This window comes from Talaromyces stipitatus, genomic scaffold, assembly GCF_000003125.1.
Source record: "Talaromyces stipitatus ATCC 10500 scf_1105507295541 genomic scaffold, whole genome shotgun sequence".
Classification (NCBI taxonomy): domain Eukaryota; kingdom Fungi; phylum Ascomycota; class Eurotiomycetes; order Eurotiales; family Trichocomaceae; genus Talaromyces; species Talaromyces stipitatus.
Window position 1 is genome coordinate 3,665,984 of NW_002990115.1, and position 18,135 is coordinate 3,684,118.

The following is an 18,135-nucleotide window of genomic DNA, read 5'->3' on the forward strand; positions in this document are numbered from 1 at the left end:
CAGCACTATAAATATAGCAAGATTTTAGAGTATGCTTCCGTTTCCTTGTTCTTCCTGTCGCAAGTCCATACCTCGCGCAATTGATACTTCAACTTTATTCTTGGCAACATATAATATTGCATATCATTCCCAGCTCTGTTCGAAATATGAACGCTGCCAACCTACACTCAGACAATGGTATTGCTTTACCACCTTATACGGAAGTCAACACCGACCCGGACTTAGAAGCTCCTCAGCAGAATCACACGCGTCGGACGGCAGTTTGCCGAAATCTAGAACTGGTGCTCATTTACAGTTTCGCTCTGTTGGTCATCTTGGTTCTCTTGGGCGTGTTTGCCTACGAAATGTACATTCAATATCGCCATGCCGTTACCTCTCGAGTAAGAAATCCTAGTCGTCCATTGTTGTTTCATGAACTAACACGATTACCAGCACTAGACTTATTCGAATTTGCACATCGGCTTGATATTTTTGCTGCTTGGTTTTGTTTTTCAGTTTTCCATGTAATAAGGGTGCTACGCAAAGCAATCAATGTTATTTCTAGAAGCTTAAATTAAATCTACACTAGCCCAATTTAGGTTAAGGCTCAGAGGAACTAATTGTGGTATACGCATGAACATGGTTGACCACTTCCATATCGGAACAACACATCCACCGAGATATTCTATATTCAACATTTGTGAAAATTAACCGTACATTTGTTAGGGCTGTACATTTGTGGGGATTGTGCATCTCCAGTTTGGCGACATACATGAGAGCGTGGGCCCAAGGCTACCGATCTAAGTGACCTGTAGATACAGGCGAGTTCACCTGTGGCCAGCGCAGGCCTGAGGCTATAGAGAGTTGGGGTGCAGGAAACTAAGGCTAGAGACCTGGTGACACGGAACGAGGTGTGCGGGCCGAGGTCACGAGACCCGGACTCGTGCACCTGGGTGCAGCATGGACCTAGGTCTAAATTCTTGGGCCGAGGACTAGCCCAGGTACGAGCACCCGAGTTCCGGTGGAACCTGTAGCGCCAGTGAACCCAGGCCCCCACAACTCGGCCTGGAATGGACCTGAGACGGCCTCCTCGTGGCCCGCGTTCTGAGTGCAGTAATCATCTCGTCCTTCAAGTGACGTCATCAGCCGCTATCGCCATGGCGCAAGTGATTGGTAACGCGGATTTTCAATTTGTTGAAAAGTCGCTAACTAATGCACGGGCGGCTAGCACTGTCGAACGATTTACGATATTGCAGCAATCCTCTCAGGGCACGAACCCTATGTCGGACTTTTTACGATATCGTAGAATCTTTTGTAGCTGAGTTTCGGTGTCGGTCTACTACGTAGAAAGCCTCGGTCAGGTACACAATTTGATTGGCAAGCCCACATACACCTGTAACATTATTGTTGAGAGGCTAGACCTAATTTGGTGGCATATACATAGCAAACTCAAGCACCATGCACAAGCTCGTATACCCTGTGCCTACAGTCACACCAATAGATAGTCATCTACGCTGCTTCAAAAGATTACCTACTCCATTATCGGTTATAAATTGATTCCTCTTGCGCCAGATAAGTTAAAGAGCTTTTACTCAAACCATTTCACCCACCATCAATTCAAGAGCACTTCTCGAAATACACAACTGTTTGACCCTTTCCATCATGGCTCCCAACAAAATCATATCTAGCCAATTGATCAAAACAGTGGCTAATCATGGCAAGAATATCAAGGTCAAATATGCTACTAAGACCGAGACTTGGGAACGTACCTTTTTGGCCAGTAGTGTGCAGGATGATTTCAGCAAAGCTATAGAAAAGACTGATGATATCCCTTCTGGCGCAACAACCGCTATCTTAGCGTCAGTTACTCGTTCTCTTGTATTATGAGGCTTAAAAGATTAACATCAAATTCAGTGAAAAAGAGCATCCAAGTTCGAGTGACAGCAAAAGTCACTTCACCACTGTCTTCGAAAACGATGATGGAGAACACATTTCGACGAAGCATGTTTACCCTTAACCTACGGTGCTAGGCTTAATGAGTAGGAGGACATTAGGGAATCTTATATCATACTACCACCCTGTTTTACGTACAATGGACACTGGAGAAATGCTAGGTTTGGGACGGAAACTCCCTTTATCTGATGGCGAGATGTTTTGGTCTGAAATTAAGTAATAAAGTTAGCAATTTCGCTTATTGCTCTGTCTATACCAGACCGTTACAAATAAAAATTTTGGATTCTTCAAATATGCCACTGTTGCGAAGAGGAAGAAAGGTCTAACGGGATAGGCCGGTTACAGGCATAACTTGGGCGGGATTTCTTTGCATGTGAAGACGTCGACGCATTGGATCTAATAAATGATATATGGGCACGCTTCTTTCACGCTATTCGATACGATATCGGATGGGCGAGAAGCTCAACATTTTAAAGAAAAAATCACTGTTACGTCCACAATAATCTAGAGCTAAGCAACAATTCCTTCCAGGTATCCTCATACAGTACTCCATACACAGTCCCATATCTACCAGCTGTTTTACTACATCTGCTCGTTCGTAGTCCTATTAATATCGTACAGAATACCTAGTTCATGTCCAATAGGGATCCATTACAATTTCCGACATTGGAGCTCTCTTTGATGGATCAAGATTCGTCATCCTCAGTATCAATTTCTTCGCCTTGTCGTCAAGATTAGGAAAATTTTCTTCCGACCATTGCTCAAAACGCTCGCTTGGGTCACCTTCTATTATAGCTTGCCACAGGCTCTTTAAAAGGGTTCCTGCTTCCTCGTCGTTGACGTGGTCAACGAGCGCATCTGGCAGCGGGCCAAAGGTCGAGAGCAGCTTGAATAGAACCACCAATTCAGGTTCAATATCAAGCTTTTCGAAGTCTGGCTGAAAACATTGGGCGCCTGTGATTACATAGAGACACTAGAAGACGCAATTAGCAAGATAGATGTTGCTAAACCAAGGAAAACTCACCAGAAGTGCAAAAGAGAATACCTCCGACGGCTTCCCAACGCCCTTTCCTAATTGTCCTTCTGGACTGCGCCACATGACGTTCCCTATCCTATAATTCAGGAGTTTTTGGCCTTCCAGTTTCAAAGCACAGTCCATATCGCCCAACGCCACCTTTTCCAAGTGGAATCGATCGTTCTTGTCCACGTGCCAGTTGAGAAAAACATTGCTAGGCTTTACGTCTGTTTAGAGGTAAATCAGTTAAGATGACAAAGTCAAGTTAATACCAATGGAATTGTACCTAAGTGTATCCAATCTTTTGCATGAATGTCGTTCAATGCCAACCCAACCTCTTTCAAAATTGCTCGTCTTGCGTCTATTGAAATAGCCGGGTAGTTCTGTATCAACGAAAACAAATCGCTCTTGAAATACTCATAAACAAGTATACTTTCACTTTCATTTTCATCCAAGTGGATTCGTAGTCGAGTATTGCTGCCAAATTCGTCTTTGAGCTCCTGTGAGAGTTCAAAGATAGACCGAGAAACAGGCTTCAGAACGAAGGGCTTGCCGTTACCACTTATTTTCCTTCTAATCAGTACCTGTAGTTTAGATAGGACAGGATCTGAACTAGGTTATTCTTGGACTTACAGTGCAAAATAAATGTCCCGGCCTGATTTTGTTGGATGACGCTGAAGTAACTTTTGGCGCACGTACTCGCGACCGGAGCGACCGACGAGGGTTGAAAACATCCTAGTAGCTTTGGGAAGCATAGCCATAGCAAAAAACTCACTGGAGAAGTGACATTGAGTACTTATTAGAGACCAGCAGATCAAATTGACAGCGAAGTCGACAACTGTCAGGTTACCTGCAAGACACTTGTGGGGCGAAGATCCACACCACAAATACTCCGGTTGACCCCGGTGATTTCCCTAGTACGGTTTTTTGTGCAGGGGTCAACTACCAATAAAATTTACCGAATTCTGCCAATTCTGCCAACTCTGCCAATTCTGCTGGTTTCATATATTTTTGCTTACTACGCTAATATTTGGTATGGCCACCTTCAGCAGCAATTACAGCCTCACACCTAGCTTGCATGGAATCAATCAAATCCTTGAGAAATTGATCCGGTAAAGCATCCCAAGAAGCCCGTACAACCTCACGTAATCGATCATAAGAAAGCTGCTCATCATTTGGATATTGTTCTTGTATCCAATCCTTCATCCAATTCCACACAGCTTCAATTGGATTGAGATCCGGTGAGAATGCTGGTCAATATATCGGATAGATACCCCTAATACGTAGCTCCTCTTTTGTATCCTTGCTCGCGTGTCCCGGTGCGCCATCCTGCATTAATTGAAGATATTGAGATTGCTGTCGATTGAGGCGTATATATCCATCAATAATAGGAACTATCCTCTCGCAATAGCTCTCGGATCCAATGGAACCCCATTCCTTCTCCCAAAATAGACATGGGCCCTTAATATTACCATGAAATGAAGCCTAAAACATCCATCCACGTTTTCGAGCTGGGGATGTACGTAAACACGTATCATCTAGCTCTTCGCCAGCTTTTCTAGTGACCCAGATTCTTGTATGGAAACCTGACGTAACCCATGTCTCGTCAGTCCAAAGGATTCGATTCCATTGCTCAATTGACCAGTTAACGTGCTCAAGTGCCCATGCTAGACGTACACGTTTATGCTCATCTGATAAAGGAGGCTTCCGTAGAGCTTTACAACGAGTATATCCTCGTTTTTTAAGCGCTCGGGCTAATGCCGTAGCTCCAACTGGAAGATTAAGCTCATGTACGACCTTATAATAAGGCATACGGCGCGTACGCTTTGAAGAGCTTATCCATTCAATAATCCGGTCGACATCTTCTTCGGAGAGCTTTGGAGTCTTGCCTCGGGCCTTTTTAGGCGTAGCACGTTGGCTTTGACACGTATATTGCACTTGGTCATGTGTAACATGGAGCATTGTAGCGATCTCCAGATACGTGAATCCAGCGTCCCGTAGTGTTAATATGCGAATCCGGTCATCCCTATTAAGCCGTATAGAATAGGGCTTTGATTCTTCTCTAGAAGCTGCTGCTGGAGCAGCTTCTTGGGCTGTAGTAGGCTCTGGGGTGGTAGGCATATTGTTGATTGATTAGTTAGAGCGCGTCCCGGGCCGCGTACAAATAGATTCTCAAGGTGTAGTAATAACTAATATAGGCAGGCGGTAAGCGTTTCTTTGCTGACCGCCTACACCCCTGCAAGGCCCACCGTACTAGGGAAATCACCGGGGTCAACCATAGTAGAAACAGATTATCACGTGATAGCTTCTGACGTCATAGCTAATGTTTATATCACATCGCCAGCGCCAAGCCAGTAATATGCAACTAACGCTAGCCAACCCTTCTCAACCCTTCTCAACCAAACCGAAACGTTGTGGTCTACATATCCAGGATGGCAATAAAGTTATGCCCGCATCCGTTAGCGCTAAGATAGTAATAAGCATCTAGCACTGGTCGTTTCCAAAATTGTATAATTGTTCATAACCCTTTTTAACCTTTTCGAACCCATACTAACCTTTCTGAACCTTTTCGAACCTATAATAATCTATCCGAACCTTTTCGAGCCTCTTGCACATCATTTGTACATACCATCACTCACTCATTCCTGCGTTTATTCTGAAATCTAGAGAAAAAGAAATTATAGCCTGGCCTTCAACAGGAGTCTTGCACATCATATTGGTGTTGACGAGTAGAAACAGCAACAGCGTTAACTAGAATACATCGAGCTAGTAGGTTGAGATAATGATCGATTCCATATCAACTGTCATACTCTGTGATAATAGCCAGCACGGCCAGTGCTAAAAGTGATATGTAAATCATCAGCAACACAACACATATAAGTAGGCTCTGCCTTGTCCTAGGTTCACCGCATCTCGACAGACCAATTCAACTCTTTCACCGGTTCCAGGTCCTTGAACATGAAATTTGGCAGAGGAGCATACGATACCACCGGTGTAAAGAAGCCTGGCCAGCCCAAGCCTCCAAAATAGCACCCGCATCACACCCGTCATTTCGATTTTGACTGCTTAGGCGGGCCCTTCGACTCGAGCTGCTTGAACAATATGTCCTGTCTTCCATGCCTATCATCCTTCTGGGGCTGGTGGTACTCGTCCAGGTATCCGTCTCTACCTCACTGGCTTTTAGCCTTGAACAAACCTCCGCTTGAAATCGACTTTGTAAGCATTGCTTTTTCAATGTAGCTTCCTGCTATACATGTCCTCTGACCGCTCATAGGAAGATATAATCCCGGACATCGAGGCCACTACGCTCAGCACGAATGAGACCACAGCAGTCTACCATAGGTACCATATGGTTACCATCTATTTCCCCGGTCGAAGATTAAGGACAGAGATCATCACGCATCTCTTTGTCACAGCCTTAGTATGCCTTGAAGATTATGATCTCATAGAGCATGGTCCAATCCCGAGAAGTGCGAAAGAAAATATTCTAGTTTCCTTTCTTCATAAAGAATGGAAAGTCTGGGTGTCTATTCCATATCCGGAGGCAAAACGTCGAATGCCTCAGCTACCGGACCTTTCATGCGGACATGATATGGAAAATAATCAGCGCTCGTGGTGGTGGCAGTAATTATCTTACAAGAGTTATTACTATAGAAACAGCAGTTCTGAGCTCGAAATGGTACGCCATGATCTTCAAGTGTTCTTAGCTGCTGATAAATTCGACATCCCACGTCTGCAAGAACTCGCAATGAGCCAACTAATGAATTGGCTCAAAACAAATTCGACATCAAAAAAATTTCCGGGTATCGTTCAAGAAATATGGAGCCGCATCCCTTGGCATGCAAACAAGTTGCGTGGAAAATATTGTAGAGCTTGTTGCAGCCCACATACAACATTTCTTATCAAAAGTTGATGCGCATGGCATTCTTATCGGCAATCCTGAACTTGCAGTTGCAGTTTTGAAGCTTGTTTCTAAGAATAATTCTCAACTTTTGGAGGAAAAGAATGCTATGATTGAGCAGAAAAACAAGCTTGTTGTTATGCGCAATTTTGGACGCTTCTCGTGACGGCAGTCATCTTCGTTCCTTGCCCCCTTTCCCCTCCGTCTTGGTTCTCTCGTGTCAGCTGCGTAGACTGAGGAATTTATATTCATTTTCGTCTGGCTGTATATCGAAGGTTGGCCTTGTCGGGCGGAGCTTTCTAGAACAAGTCAATTTGTCGATTCTTATTTAATCCTAATGCCCTGAAAACAATCAGATTTCTTAGGCGTGTTTAGTCATCCCAAACCCAGGTGGCCATTTCACCAATCATAAGTCATTAGAGTCGGCGGCAAGACCAACCTGTTCAACGAAGGAGTCTTGAATGGCCTGAAGAATCTGAGTGTCCTCTGTAATATCCTCTGCTAGCGGCTGCTCTCCATTCCCTAGTCGATGCAGGTGGCCGTTGCGGACAACCCAGTTAAAGAATCGCACATTCTCCGTACTTTGGATTGCCATCTTGAACATATCCACATTCAGATCGCAGATCATGCTCGCGACAGCTTTCTGACCTGCAGCTGTAGCCTGCCTCGTATTCCAGCTCTTGCTGACCTGGTAAACATAGACAATGACGACCAGTTGCTGGCCAAACCGGCGAAGGCGACCAATTGCCTGGTCCATGACAGCCTTGGTTATTGGCAGATCATAAAAATGCATAATATTACATCGTGGGTGCAAGTTGAGGCCCAGCGCATTGACCGCCAGAGACATGATCAGGATCTGGCACTCGTCCGTGTTAGTAAATGAATGAATCAGGATATCGCGTTGTCTATAATCGAGCTTGGCATGGAAGATCCGAGCATCGATGCCACACTCTTTCAGCACTGCCGCGACATGGATCTGATTAGCAGGAAAATTACACCAAATAATCTGCTTTTCCTTGCGAACGAGACAGTTATGGATTACGATAGGAAGCATAGCCCTCATCTTAGGAGACCCTCGTAACAGGGTTCGGATAGCATTGATCGAAGGGTAGATCTTTTTTCCTTCTTTCCTTACAGCCTCAAACCACGTCCTCGCATTCGCATACTGCTTATGATACACGGTCCGCCCCAGACTTTGACACACGGTGTTGTATGCGAAGAGTCTCAGAAAGTCGTCGAGGTTGGAAGCAGTGAGTACGCTCTCCACGTATTCAAAACCCAGCCATGTGGTCAGAAGCGTGAGCATGCGGTATTTGGCCATGTTGAGCACAATCTTGTGATCCTTCTCCATAATCAATCCTTTGTAATGGGGCGCCACTAAAGTGTCGTAAAGGTTCCTCTCAACGTCAGTAAACTGAACATTGATGATACGGGTCTGTGAAGGGGGAATACGAGCGCCAATGACTGCCGTTTTCCCACGGAAGTGGATGACGGAACTGAGAGTTCTGCGGACCATGATGGACGGCATGATCATCTTTAGACGGACACTGGCGACGGCGACTGTAATCAAATTGGAAAACACAAACCGATCGAGGGCCCGGCGAGTGAATCGTAAGAACACACCAGGGTGAGAATCATCCAGCGCGAAGGGATTAACACCAGGTCCAACATTCAACTCCCGCATCTTGTCCGGCTGGTCCCACACCCGATTCGCCTCCTCGGCCACAATGAGATCCACATATCCAGCAAAGTCCATAATACTATTGTAGAAAATGGTACCGGACATGATCAGATGAAATTTGGCTTGCAACCAGCGAATGCTGATCGATAACCCGCTATCCTTATTGCGAACGGTATGCCCTTCATCAAGGATCACATCGTGAAAGACGCCCCCCAGATCCCCAGGCCAGCCCGGAGGCTTGTAGTCGCTTGGACCAGCAGCCAGCGAGGGGCTATACTGCATCGGATTCTTCCTACCTTGTTTCCGTAACCATCTTTCTACGGCGGGAGGCCCATGACGGGAACGGAAAGTGTCATACGTTGTCAGGATTATAATGTTTGCATTTTCGAACGAGCCATTGAACATCTGACTGTGACAAGTAAGAGGTTCCGTGATCAGGGAGGCTTTTTTCCAGGTACCGGTTTTATAAGCTTTCTTGTCTCCAAAGAGAATGCGGACATCGAAAACATCCGTCACTTTCTGGATCTCATTCGCCCATTGCATCAGAATGGCGGATGGAACGATCAATAGAAAGGGCTGGTAAGTCGGTACTGGTGCTGTAGCCTTGGCATTATTAGTGTTTCTGGTATGCCATGCACTTTGCCGGCATTTCGCCCTTCTCAGGATCTGCAGATGGGATTATTTAGAGTCGCTGGAAAATAGGTTCCAGAAATCTTTTATTCATGAAGGCTTTATACTCACCTCTAACATGTACACTATAGCCTGGTATGTCTTGCCGAGACCCATGACGTCGCCCAAAAACGCTCCAGTGGACAAAGGAATATCGTTCTGCCTTGCCTCTCTGATTTCCAACAGACGAGCAACTCCAAGTACCTGCCATGGTTCCAGAGAACAATTGCTCCTCATATATCGATGGCGTACCTTAATTGTGGAGACTTCATCATCTTCTGGTGCAGTAAGATACAGCTGTGATACGGCTGCATCAAAGTCATGAGGCTGATATTGCGAGTTGTCCATCCACAACAACTGATTGCGGTACGACTTCAAACTGTCTTCCGTCACTGTCATCAGATATGATGGCGGCACATGCTCTGACTCTTCGTCAACTCGCATACTAGCTACCTCGTCTGCTTGAAGGCAGTTGAAATCAAGAAAAGTCTCCCTGTTACTGGAATCAATAGGCTCATATGCAGGTTCAACTTGCTCACGAACTTCTTGGACTTCATCGACATCAGCATGAGGATCGCCACTGGACCACTGAGATTCATGCTTTTCAACGCCTGCTTCATGACCACTTTCTGATATAGCATCACTGGAGATGTCTTGAAAATCAGGATCAGTCCAATACGACCCTTGTTGAACCACATCACCGGCCTTATCAATTTCTGCATGTTGCATGGCTGTACGCGCAAACATTAGCTGCCAGTATGGATCAGCTGGATCGAATTGGGACGACTTTTTAGTAGGATATTCTTCCCGGCCGTACGATTTAATCATTGTTTTCCATGATTCGGACATCATCTGAGACACAATGCCAAATAAGTTCTCAACTTGTCCAGCATCTTCCTCCAACACTGTAGTATCATTTGGAGAAGTCTTGTTAGTAGGATTAGTGCTATCTTCCAGCATTAGGTATTTCTCCTCCCCAGGGCCGATGGAAAAAGGGTTCTGCTCAGAATCTTTTTTCAATCGCTTCTTCTTGGTACGAGGAATATTCCGAGCGATCCTCTTCTGAGAGACCTTTGGATTAAAATGATCGTCTAATAACGCTCTACCCCCGCTTGGCCGGTTGATCTGTGATGGGGCGTGAAGATGTTGAATTGCCTTCAAGACCGACCACATCAAGATCTCAGCTTCTCTCGGTCGGAGCGCACGGTTCTTGAATAGTCCATCGAGATGTCTAGTGTTGTGGCGTAATGCATGGTACATGAACCTGGCTAAATAGTGAACCTCGGTCCAATCGGATGTATCAGTGTATGGATTCACGATCTCTTCCTTGAATGCCTGCATGACATTTAGAGTTTCCTCTAAGCCGACACCTCGAGATGTCTTTTCGTTCTTCTTCAGACAGTCCTCCCAAAGGGCGTTCCAGAATGGCTTGAAATTGGGGCTCCTCAACCATCTCTTCCAATCATCGTCATCCGACAGGTGAAGTTGGGACCGTAGTATGGTAAGGCTTTTACTTAGTATCTTTGATATGTCTTCTCCTAGTGAAGTCTCAATATCCTACCGTCAATCCTCACAGTTGGGTCTTACGTCTTGCAGTCCCTGTTTGCTGTCTGGACAACCCATCCGCTGTAACATTCCTAGAGTGCGGGAGTGGGTCTCTTGGGGTAACATTTGGCTCGGCTGGCAGGCCGTCGTTAGTGTTAGTGGGACCGTTGGAATTTGGGTTCTGATTGACAACTGGAATCCTTTTACCAACCCCACTACAAATACTTTCCATCTTGACAAAAATGTCGTCAATTATAAGGATGTCCTTAGAGAATGAAATGAGATAGAGCAGCTGCGTGGTTGCTTGGGAAGTTCCTTTTATCAAAATACTTCCAGTCTAAATCTAGAACTTTCCATTTAATAATCAATACCCACCGGTCCAGATCTAGAATATTCTTAACTTAGCGCTTGACCCACAGGTATGAGTCATATCTACTAAGCTGCTTTTAAGTTAGTTCTCAAAATGGCTTAGTGTTCCCGTTCGTATTTGTACTATGTAAAGATTTCAGGATCGATAGGCGCAAGTGAAACGACTGCCTTGCTGAGTAACTGACATCCCGGCGATATGAAATACCCGCCGTGGTGAAACAACGGCGAGGTACTTTCCCTTCCCACGCCCTTAACTTCAGGACCACAGAAAGAATCTTGGTCAGAACGGAATTACCTAATTCTGGACCAATATTCTCGCGAAATTTCGATTCAATCAAAAACATTACGCAATGCACAGTCGTAGTTTGAGCGGTGCCGTTTCATGGCATACAAATCGACAAAAACTTCCTTGACGCCAAGAAAGCATCTAAGCGACTCGGATATCTATAAAAATAAAGAGAACTTGTTTGCACAAGACGATCTTTGCCTTAGAGGTCAAGTATCACCATTGCTTCACTATGGTCGCGAGTGTCAACAAATTCTATTGATTTCTTGGCAGGTGAAAGGTACATGGTGCGAGATCATGCGCCACACTGACTTCTACATAGTAGCCCTGGTAAATGTGGCGACGGCTGAATACGAAAATTACTAAGTACATTAAATTTGAGCGATCAATATATGTCCCACTTAGCAGGCACTACGGTGAGGCTATTCCGTATGGAGATGCTAGTACGCAATCAGTTAAGCTGCACACGTCACTTCAGCCTTGTTATGTGACTTTCGTTTATAAACCCAAGCAGCCTTCCTGAGTTTGTTCGGAGAAATAAACACAATAGATAATAGCTCTGGGAACGGCACACAAAGCTGAGCAGTCAACATGTCTGGTCTCGAGGCTGTCGGTGTTGTCAGCAGCATCGTACAAATAGCTGACCTTGGCGCACGAGTGGCTCTTAAGCTGTGCACAGTCTATCAAAAAGTTCAACAAACGGAGTCCGACCTCCAGAATCTCTCCAAGGATGTATCCCTAACATGTGCTATTCTACAGCAGTTCGGCAAGGATCTGGAGCGAGATGACCAGGTTCAGCTTTACTCGCAAAACGCGTTCAAGGCGGCACAGGAGATTCTGGATGAATGCGGGCGGGTGTTTCGAGAAATCGAGTCCGTCATAGACAAGGATTCGTCTACCAGTGCATTTACAACCGCCGGGAGCCCTTTTTTGAAGTTGTCTCGGAAAGCTGCTATTCTTCTCAAAAGGCCACGGTTGGATATCCTTCGGACACGCTTGGATAGGCTGAAGAATACCGTGCTGCTTATGATAAACGTAATTGTTTACGCAAGTCAGCAGAGGAAACGAGGGATAGAAGCATCCGACGCAGACCAACAAGGGTTTATCGAGATACTGATGAAACGGATACACGATACGGACCAGAAGCTCGAAAGATTGACAAGAGCTATCAAGGGCGCCGAGCCGGGTGAGTCTTTAAAGTTTGTCAAGAGCCCAGTAACGATGAACACTGTTGGTATATTCGATAAACCGTCAACAATGGACATACCAGCAAGCAATGACTCCGACTCCCCCGCTCCTAGGCTCGTAGAGCTTTGTTGCCTTTCTGAAGTCAGGGATGGTCAATGTGATCCAATAAGCCTTGAAATAAGAGATTACTCCAGAGTTATCAAGGATATTCTCCAAAGAATACAGGACGCCGAATCTCTTCTAACAGCAAATCGCCACGGGCGAGTCAAACAGGCCATCTTGGATGCTCATGCAACAGAACTTCGAATTTTCATCGCTGAGCACGGAGAGAAAGCTGGGAAGTTCTGCACAAAATTTTGCCAGGGTCCATTATTCAATCAAAAATGGCCCGAGAGTCTGAAAGACACTTCAGAACGAACCGAACTCATAGCAGCCGCTTTCACGGTTCCACGAGATGAAAACAATCAAGTCACAGATAACATGTGTGTCGCTAGTGAAAGGAAGCTTTGTGCGACATCAACACCAGATACAGAACCAGAAAGAGATCAATTAAAGGAGCATATGCTCAATCAAGAGGAAATGAGGAGGGTTATTATGTCACGTTTTCTTGAGAGCGATAACACTCTCATGCCTACCGACGAGGGAGACATGCTGCCTACTCTTCCTAGGCCCGTTGATCGAAATCCAATAGATCAAGCCGAAGAATGGGAGGAAAGATACTATGTAGGAGTACACCATGATAAACTGTTTGATTTGAAGGGGTTGTTGTCGAGCTGGACTTCGTTGACGGAGGATGAGTTAACCCTGATATCGAACAACATGGGCCGCGACAATAAATATCTTCAGCAGCTGTAAATATGAGAGGAAACAAGGGCTCGGAATTTTAGGCTTTTGGCATGGAGCACTTTGGCATGGAGTGTGTTTGGCATGGAGTGTGTTTGGCATGGAGTGTGTTTGGCATGGAGTGTGTTTGGCATGGAGTGTGTTTGGCATGGAGCACGTTTGGCATGGAGCACATCTGGCTTGGAGCAAAGCCAGAAACGGCCTATAAGAGTCACATAGAACATTTTGGCATGGGGCACTTTGGCATGGAGCGTGTTTGGCTAACTTTTGGCAGGGAGCGACTTTTGGCATGAAGCACGTTTGGCATGGGGCACTTTTGGCGTAAGCCAGGTGACATGCTCAATCCTTGGAAATGTAAAATTACCGGGCGACTTATTTCTACGGTTCCGCCCTGGGGAATGGCTTGATTCTTGGGCTATCATGGCAGCGATGCACGTATCAGACCGGCCACCTTTCGTCAAGTTTAGCGAAAGCATCCCGGTGAACGTCATTGGAAGACATGGTCGAATGCGATCAATCAAGAAGCCTTTCAAGGCTTGGGCGAAGAAGATCGCCGAGCTCCGCAGAGAAGCAGAAGATGGACCGGAAGACTGTAGACCTCTAACCTTCTTCTCTCCCGTCTGTCAGGAGAATTCACATTTCACTCTACTCGAGATCAATGATACACAGTTGCCCCTCTTCAAAGCCATCGGTTAATCAAAATATGGTGAAACAACAAACTTAGACATAGTTCTGGTAATTCATTTCACACAGGATAGTGACGTATAAGAAACCTGTATCCAATATGATTGGCTTAAAATCATGCTAACAATTAAGCACACGTGAGACATAGCACCAAAATTCTGTCTGAAATTAGGCGCTTATCCAGGACTTACTGTATTTGGAGCGTTTTCAAGCAAATCTAAACCAAAGATAATCTAGCATGTAGGTCAACAAGCGAATAAGAGAGCTCTATAACAGTATTTATGACCTAGTGGCCTCTAGCGGGCATTAGCTTATCGCGTTGATTACCGTATTCGACGTTACCTTAAGAAGGGGTACTAGCACGTACAATGGCCCCTTCTTTCTCCATATGGTTATCGTGTTGGATCTCCAATAGCGGCCGCAACAGATTTAAAGTTGATGACATATATTCACACTGCATACATAATACTCTCTTGGACAAAAATGAGATGCAGCTATTTGACTGGGCGCTGCTCGCTGCATCACTTTCTAACGACTTGGAAAACCAATCTCGATGCTTATGATAGATCCACCTGTGCTGTAGAGTCGAAGATATCCCCGATCAATATATGTCAAAGACAGTGTCACTTTTCCTCGGTAGGGTAGACGTGTCTTTTGGTAACAAATTCACCATCTTCTTTGATCAGTTCAACTGTCCAGTGTTCGCCTTTGGGATCAGGATTTCTCGGATCATTATGCTTCGCACCCCTATATGAGTGAGCTAAGTGGCCTTTCACAATCACGTAATTAATGCTCACTTCACAATTGCTTCTGTGACTCCTCGTCTTTCCATGTTTTCTTTGTTATTGTCGTAGAATTTCTTGATGGCAGTCTCGGCTTCTGTGCGCAATTCGGGGCTGTTCTTGTATATATCTTCTCTGAACCATCTGATGGCTTTCAGTGGATAGTTCAGAAGTGCCGTTCGAAACATTGCTGATATGAATGATACGCAAGGAAGCAGCACAGCAAGGTGCCAGAAAAAATCAAAGGGTATGAGACAAAGTGAAAACTACCAAAAAGTCAGTGATGTTCTGGAAGAGATTTTGCATAGCAGATAACCTCACTATTTATATTAGCTGAAATAATTCGATGTTTAGGCACAGACGATGTTCCTACTGAGCAGTCACAAATGATAGGTACTGACACAAGGTACTGACACAAGGCACTGTTACATGACTGGCGGCTATCGCAGTAGGCTGGTCACACGCTTATGCAAGTCCATCAATTCAACATACCATTCAAATTTGTCAATTTGGCGCTGGTTGGTTCAAGCAAGAAAGTAGGAGAAGGAAGTAGCCTCGTACGAAATGTATGAATGGCACACGCTTTTGGTTGGTAGCCTAGTTCATTCCCATGCATGCTTCATTAGGGTTAGGGTTATAACATTTGTGATTGCAAAATTGGTATAGTTTACCATTTCAATGGTGTGGGGCCAGGGGCTTGGTGCGCTGAGAAGCAAGTACAACTTCCAAACTAGAATTCCTGCGGAGCGAGAACGGTCAATCAGCGAGCCTCCAAGCATGGAATTACGCAATATACAAATAATACTCCGTACAATGATGTGCCATTTGTTCTAAAAGTTTGAGCTGAACGTCTTCGGGTAAAATTACCGCGCTAATCGACCCGGCGGCGTCGCCAATCAAAGCGTCCCAATATGCGTCGAGATATATCGAGACCTGGAACCAGGCCCAAATAGGTATGGTGTGTTAACACGCAATATTTGATTGCCTGTGACTCGAGAACGTTTCAAGTTATCCGCCTACGACACTTTCTACCATTAGAGCATCATCTTCTATCAAGACGATGAATCAAGTCAAAGTATTGTCATTTCTAGGGAAATTCCGACCCAAGTTTCCCAAAGTCCCTGGGTCTACCTCACTGTCAACAGCTCAGGAGCGTCCGAGTTCCCGTCATATTGCTGAAGAGTCAGATTATTTGTACAAGGCTGGCGGGTTCCACCGAGTTTCTCTGGGTGACAGATTTGCTTCTGACAGATACACCATACTGAGGAAACTTGGGTATGGGCAATATTCCACTGTCTGGCTCGCTAGAGATTCCAAGTAAGGAAAATGTCATCTCATTAGAGTGCAAGTAAAGCTGACGGGAAATACAGGGCCAAGAAATATGTTGCTCTTAAGATACTTAGAGCTGATTGTTATGGCGGTGCTAAAGATATTTTCGAACAAGAAATTCTTTCAAGAATTTCGGATGTCTCAAGGAGGAGCAATCATGAAGGCCGCCACTATGTGTTGTCTACTTTGGATCAGTTCAAACACAATGGACCCAATGGAGAACATGTATGTTTTGTTTTTGACGTTATGGGATACCATCTAGGTTTTCAAAGCGCCAAATATGAAGGTGGAAAAATGCCCGTAACATCAGTGAAATCGGTCGTGCGGCAGCTTCTATTGGGGTTGGATTTCCTACACAGAGAGTGTGGGATCATCCATACCGGTATGACAAAATCTATTGTTCCGATTTCCAAAACATATACTCACATACGGCTTTCTCCCCCGCTAGACTTAAAGCCAACAAATATACTTATGGAATTACAAAATCCGGATGAGACTATATCTCAATACCTGTCAGAGGTTCCCCCCCGGATAGATTCTCAAGGGATGCCACTTCGAGAAGCAATCAGGACACCATTACTTTCAAACTTAAGCGAACCTCATATCAGGATAATTGATTTTGGCGTAGGTAAGTCAACCTGCTAGTCTTTGAACTTGAATCAAAATGCTAAGATACATCATAGCGTCTTGGAAAGACAGGCATCTTTCAGAATTAATTCAATCCCCGGCACTGCGGGCTCCTGAGGTCACGATTGGCGCTCCTTGGGAGAGTTCGGTGGATATATGGAGCCTGGGGTGCTTGGTAGGTATTTGCCTCGCTTAGCATTGTGTATCGCTGACCTTCGTTTCAACAGATTGTAGAGTTTATTCAAGGAATAGTCCTTTTCTCAGGTGAACCGTCAAAGAATGGGTCATGGACTGCCGACGATGATCGTTTAGCAAAAATGATAGAAGTCCTTGGTCCTTTTCCATCCCAGCTTCTTAAACGTGGAAAACGCACTGCTGATTTTTTCAACAAAAGAGGTAAGATCTTCAAGGTGATTGAATTCATTTGAGTTTGACCTTAATCTTGTTGTTGGCCACAGGAGATCTCCTTCGGATTCAACAATTGAAACCTACCACTCTAGAGAGGCTGATAAACGGCACTACGAAGCCGTTTCTGAAGCCAAACGATATGCCCGATGCAGAAGTACCCATCTTCCTTAATTTTCTAACGGCCATGCTGTCAATTGACCCAAATCGTCGAAGGTCAGCAGCTGATTTGCTTCAACATGACTGGATAAAGGTGTGATACTTGCAATTTAGATCTTAATTAGTAAGGGAAAGTAAAGTAACTTCGACATCATGTGTAGGCCATTCCATGCAATCTCATGGTGATAAAATTTCATCTTTCCTATGGAAAATAACTAGCTAATAAAAAAATAGAATCTTTGAATCTACTCCAAAAGGTTCAAATCCGAAATCGGAGCGTCATCGGATTAGACGCTGCTCTGGGGGATCTAAGTTGTACTTGCATTTATAGTCGTTCTCTTTGCAAGTACGACGAGTAAACGATGATCTGGTCAGGTGTTTGGCTTGAAGGTGCCGCCACCTTTTACAAGGAGTCCGGTATTAGTTTGAGCGCTTAAAGTTTAATTCACGGTAACTAGTTGGTAGTTGTGTGTGATTGATGCAAGAGAAATCATCTCTTGTCCAGCACCTGCGCACCATTGGATCACGGATGTATTGGCTCTTAAAACATTTGGTGGAAGATGTCATCCAATTGTACTTGCCCTGATAGCGCCCAATATACCTCTTGAAACAGCTCAGCAGCCAACCGGCTCTTGAGTTTCTAGAAATATTTCTTAGTGGATACTCAAGCCCATATATGCGGCGCTGTAGAGTCTTTTGCGATTCGCTATTATCCTTTAT

At 45.0% G+C, this 18,135-nt stretch overlaps 9 protein-coding genes across 9 annotated transcripts, besides 2 other annotated features; 5 read left to right on the plus strand and 4 right to left on the minus strand.

The window, feature by feature from the left end:
• Positions 1-146: 146 nt before the first annotated feature.
• TSTA_037030 (uncharacterized protein) lies at positions 147-599 on the plus strand (the record flags this gene model as incomplete). Its single annotated transcript, XM_002480871.1, has 2 exons — positions 147-380; positions 579-599. The coding sequence occupies 2 exons, from the start codon at positions 147-149 to the stop codon at positions 597-599; spliced, it is 255 nt and encodes an 84-aa protein (XP_002480916.1).
• Positions 600-1,534: 935 nt separating this feature from the next.
• On the plus strand, positions 1,535-1,996 carry TSTA_037040 (uncharacterized protein; the record flags this gene model as incomplete). The annotated part of the gene is made up of 2 exons (XM_002480872.1): positions 1,535-1,838; positions 1,894-1,996. The coding sequence occupies exons 1-2, from the start codon at positions 1,642-1,644 to the stop codon at positions 1,994-1,996; spliced, it is 300 nt and encodes a 99-aa protein (XP_002480917.1). The 5' UTR covers positions 1,535-1,641.
• Positions 1,997-2,514: 518 nt separating this feature from the next.
• TSTA_037050 (serine/threonine protein kinase, putative) lies at positions 2,515-3,708 on the minus strand (the record flags this gene model as incomplete). The annotated part of the gene is made up of 4 exons (XM_002480873.1): positions 2,515-2,905; positions 2,957-3,174; positions 3,234-3,508; positions 3,581-3,708. 4 exons carry the CDS (start codon positions 3,706-3,708, stop codon positions 2,564-2,566), a joined length of 963 nt encoding a protein of 320 aa, XP_002480918.1. The 3' UTR covers positions 2,515-2,563.
• A 262-nt stretch (positions 3,709-3,970) lies between these two features.
• On the minus strand, positions 3,971-5,068 carry TSTA_037060 (transposable element tc3 transposase, putative; the record flags this gene model as incomplete). Its single annotated transcript, XM_002480874.1, has 2 exons — positions 3,971-4,197; positions 4,534-5,068. 2 exons carry the CDS (start codon positions 5,066-5,068, stop codon positions 3,971-3,973), a joined length of 762 nt encoding a protein of 253 aa, XP_002480919.1.
• Positions 3,974-4,984: a mobile genetic element.
• Positions 4,106-4,915: a mobile genetic element.
• A 1,548-nt stretch (positions 5,069-6,616) lies between the features above and the next one.
• Positions 6,617-10,869, minus strand: TSTA_037070 (DNA repair helicase rad5,16, putative; the record flags this gene model as incomplete). Its single annotated transcript, XM_002480875.1, has 3 exons — positions 6,617-9,195; positions 9,271-10,653; positions 10,786-10,869. 3 exons carry the CDS (start codon positions 10,867-10,869, stop codon positions 7,255-7,257), a joined length of 3,408 nt encoding a protein of 1,135 aa, XP_002480920.1. The 3' UTR covers positions 6,617-7,254.
• Positions 10,870-11,989: 1,120 nt separating this feature from the next.
• TSTA_037080 (uncharacterized protein) lies at positions 11,990-13,441 on the plus strand (the record flags this gene model as incomplete). Its single annotated transcript, XM_002480876.1, has 2 exons — positions 11,990-12,584; positions 12,615-13,441. The coding sequence occupies 2 exons, from the start codon at positions 11,990-11,992 to the stop codon at positions 13,439-13,441; spliced, it is 1,422 nt and encodes a 473-aa protein (XP_002480921.1).
• Positions 13,442-13,849: 408 nt separating this feature from the next.
• TSTA_037090 (uncharacterized protein) lies at positions 13,850-14,197 on the plus strand (the record flags this gene model as incomplete). The annotated part of the gene is made up of 2 exons (XM_002480877.1): positions 13,850-14,120; positions 14,160-14,197. The coding sequence occupies 2 exons, from the start codon at positions 13,850-13,852 to the stop codon at positions 14,195-14,197; spliced, it is 309 nt and encodes a 102-aa protein (XP_002480922.1).
• A 331-nt stretch (positions 14,198-14,528) lies between these two features.
• Positions 14,529-15,201, minus strand: TSTA_037100 (uncharacterized protein). Its single transcript, XM_002480878.1, has 2 exons — positions 14,911-15,201; positions 14,529-14,860 (listed from the first exon to the last, which is right to left on the minus strand). Exons 1-2 carry the CDS (start codon positions 15,081-15,083, stop codon positions 14,737-14,739), a joined length of 297 nt encoding a protein of 98 aa, XP_002480923.1. The 5' UTR covers positions 15,084-15,201; the 3' UTR covers positions 14,529-14,736.
• Positions 15,202-15,909: 708 nt separating this feature from the next.
• TSTA_037110 (protein kinase, putative) lies at positions 15,910-17,667 on the plus strand. The gene is made up of 6 exons (XM_002480879.1): positions 15,910-16,212; positions 16,266-16,606; positions 16,673-16,852; positions 16,908-17,026; positions 17,079-17,247; positions 17,310-17,667. Exons 1-6 carry the CDS (start codon positions 15,956-15,958, stop codon positions 17,513-17,515), a joined length of 1,272 nt encoding a protein of 423 aa, XP_002480924.1. The 5' UTR covers positions 15,910-15,955; the 3' UTR covers positions 17,516-17,667.
• The last annotated feature ends 468 nt before the right edge of the window (positions 17,668-18,135 follow it).

Excerpts from the sequence above, each read along its gene's own strand:
- TSTA_037100 (XM_002480878.1), bottom strand. The coding sequence starts at position 15,083 with ATGTTTCGAACGGCACTTCTGAACTATCCACTGAAAGCCATCAGATGG. Across the intron at positions 14,861-14,910 it reads GTCACAGAAGCAATTGTGAA|GGGTGCGAAGCATAATGATC; the intron begins GTGAGCATTAAT and ends TCACTCATATAG.
- TSTA_037110 (XM_002480879.1), top strand. The coding sequence starts at position 15,956 with ATGAATCAAGTCAAAGTATTGTCATTTCTAGGGAAATTCCGACCCAAG. Across the intron at positions 16,853-16,907 it reads GATAATTGATTTTGGCGTAG|CGTCTTGGAAAGACAGGCAT; the intron begins GTAAGTCAACCT and ends GATACATCATAG. Across the intron at positions 17,027-17,078 it reads TATGGAGCCTGGGGTGCTTG|ATTGTAGAGTTTATTCAAGG; the intron begins GTAGGTATTTGC and ends TCGTTTCAACAG.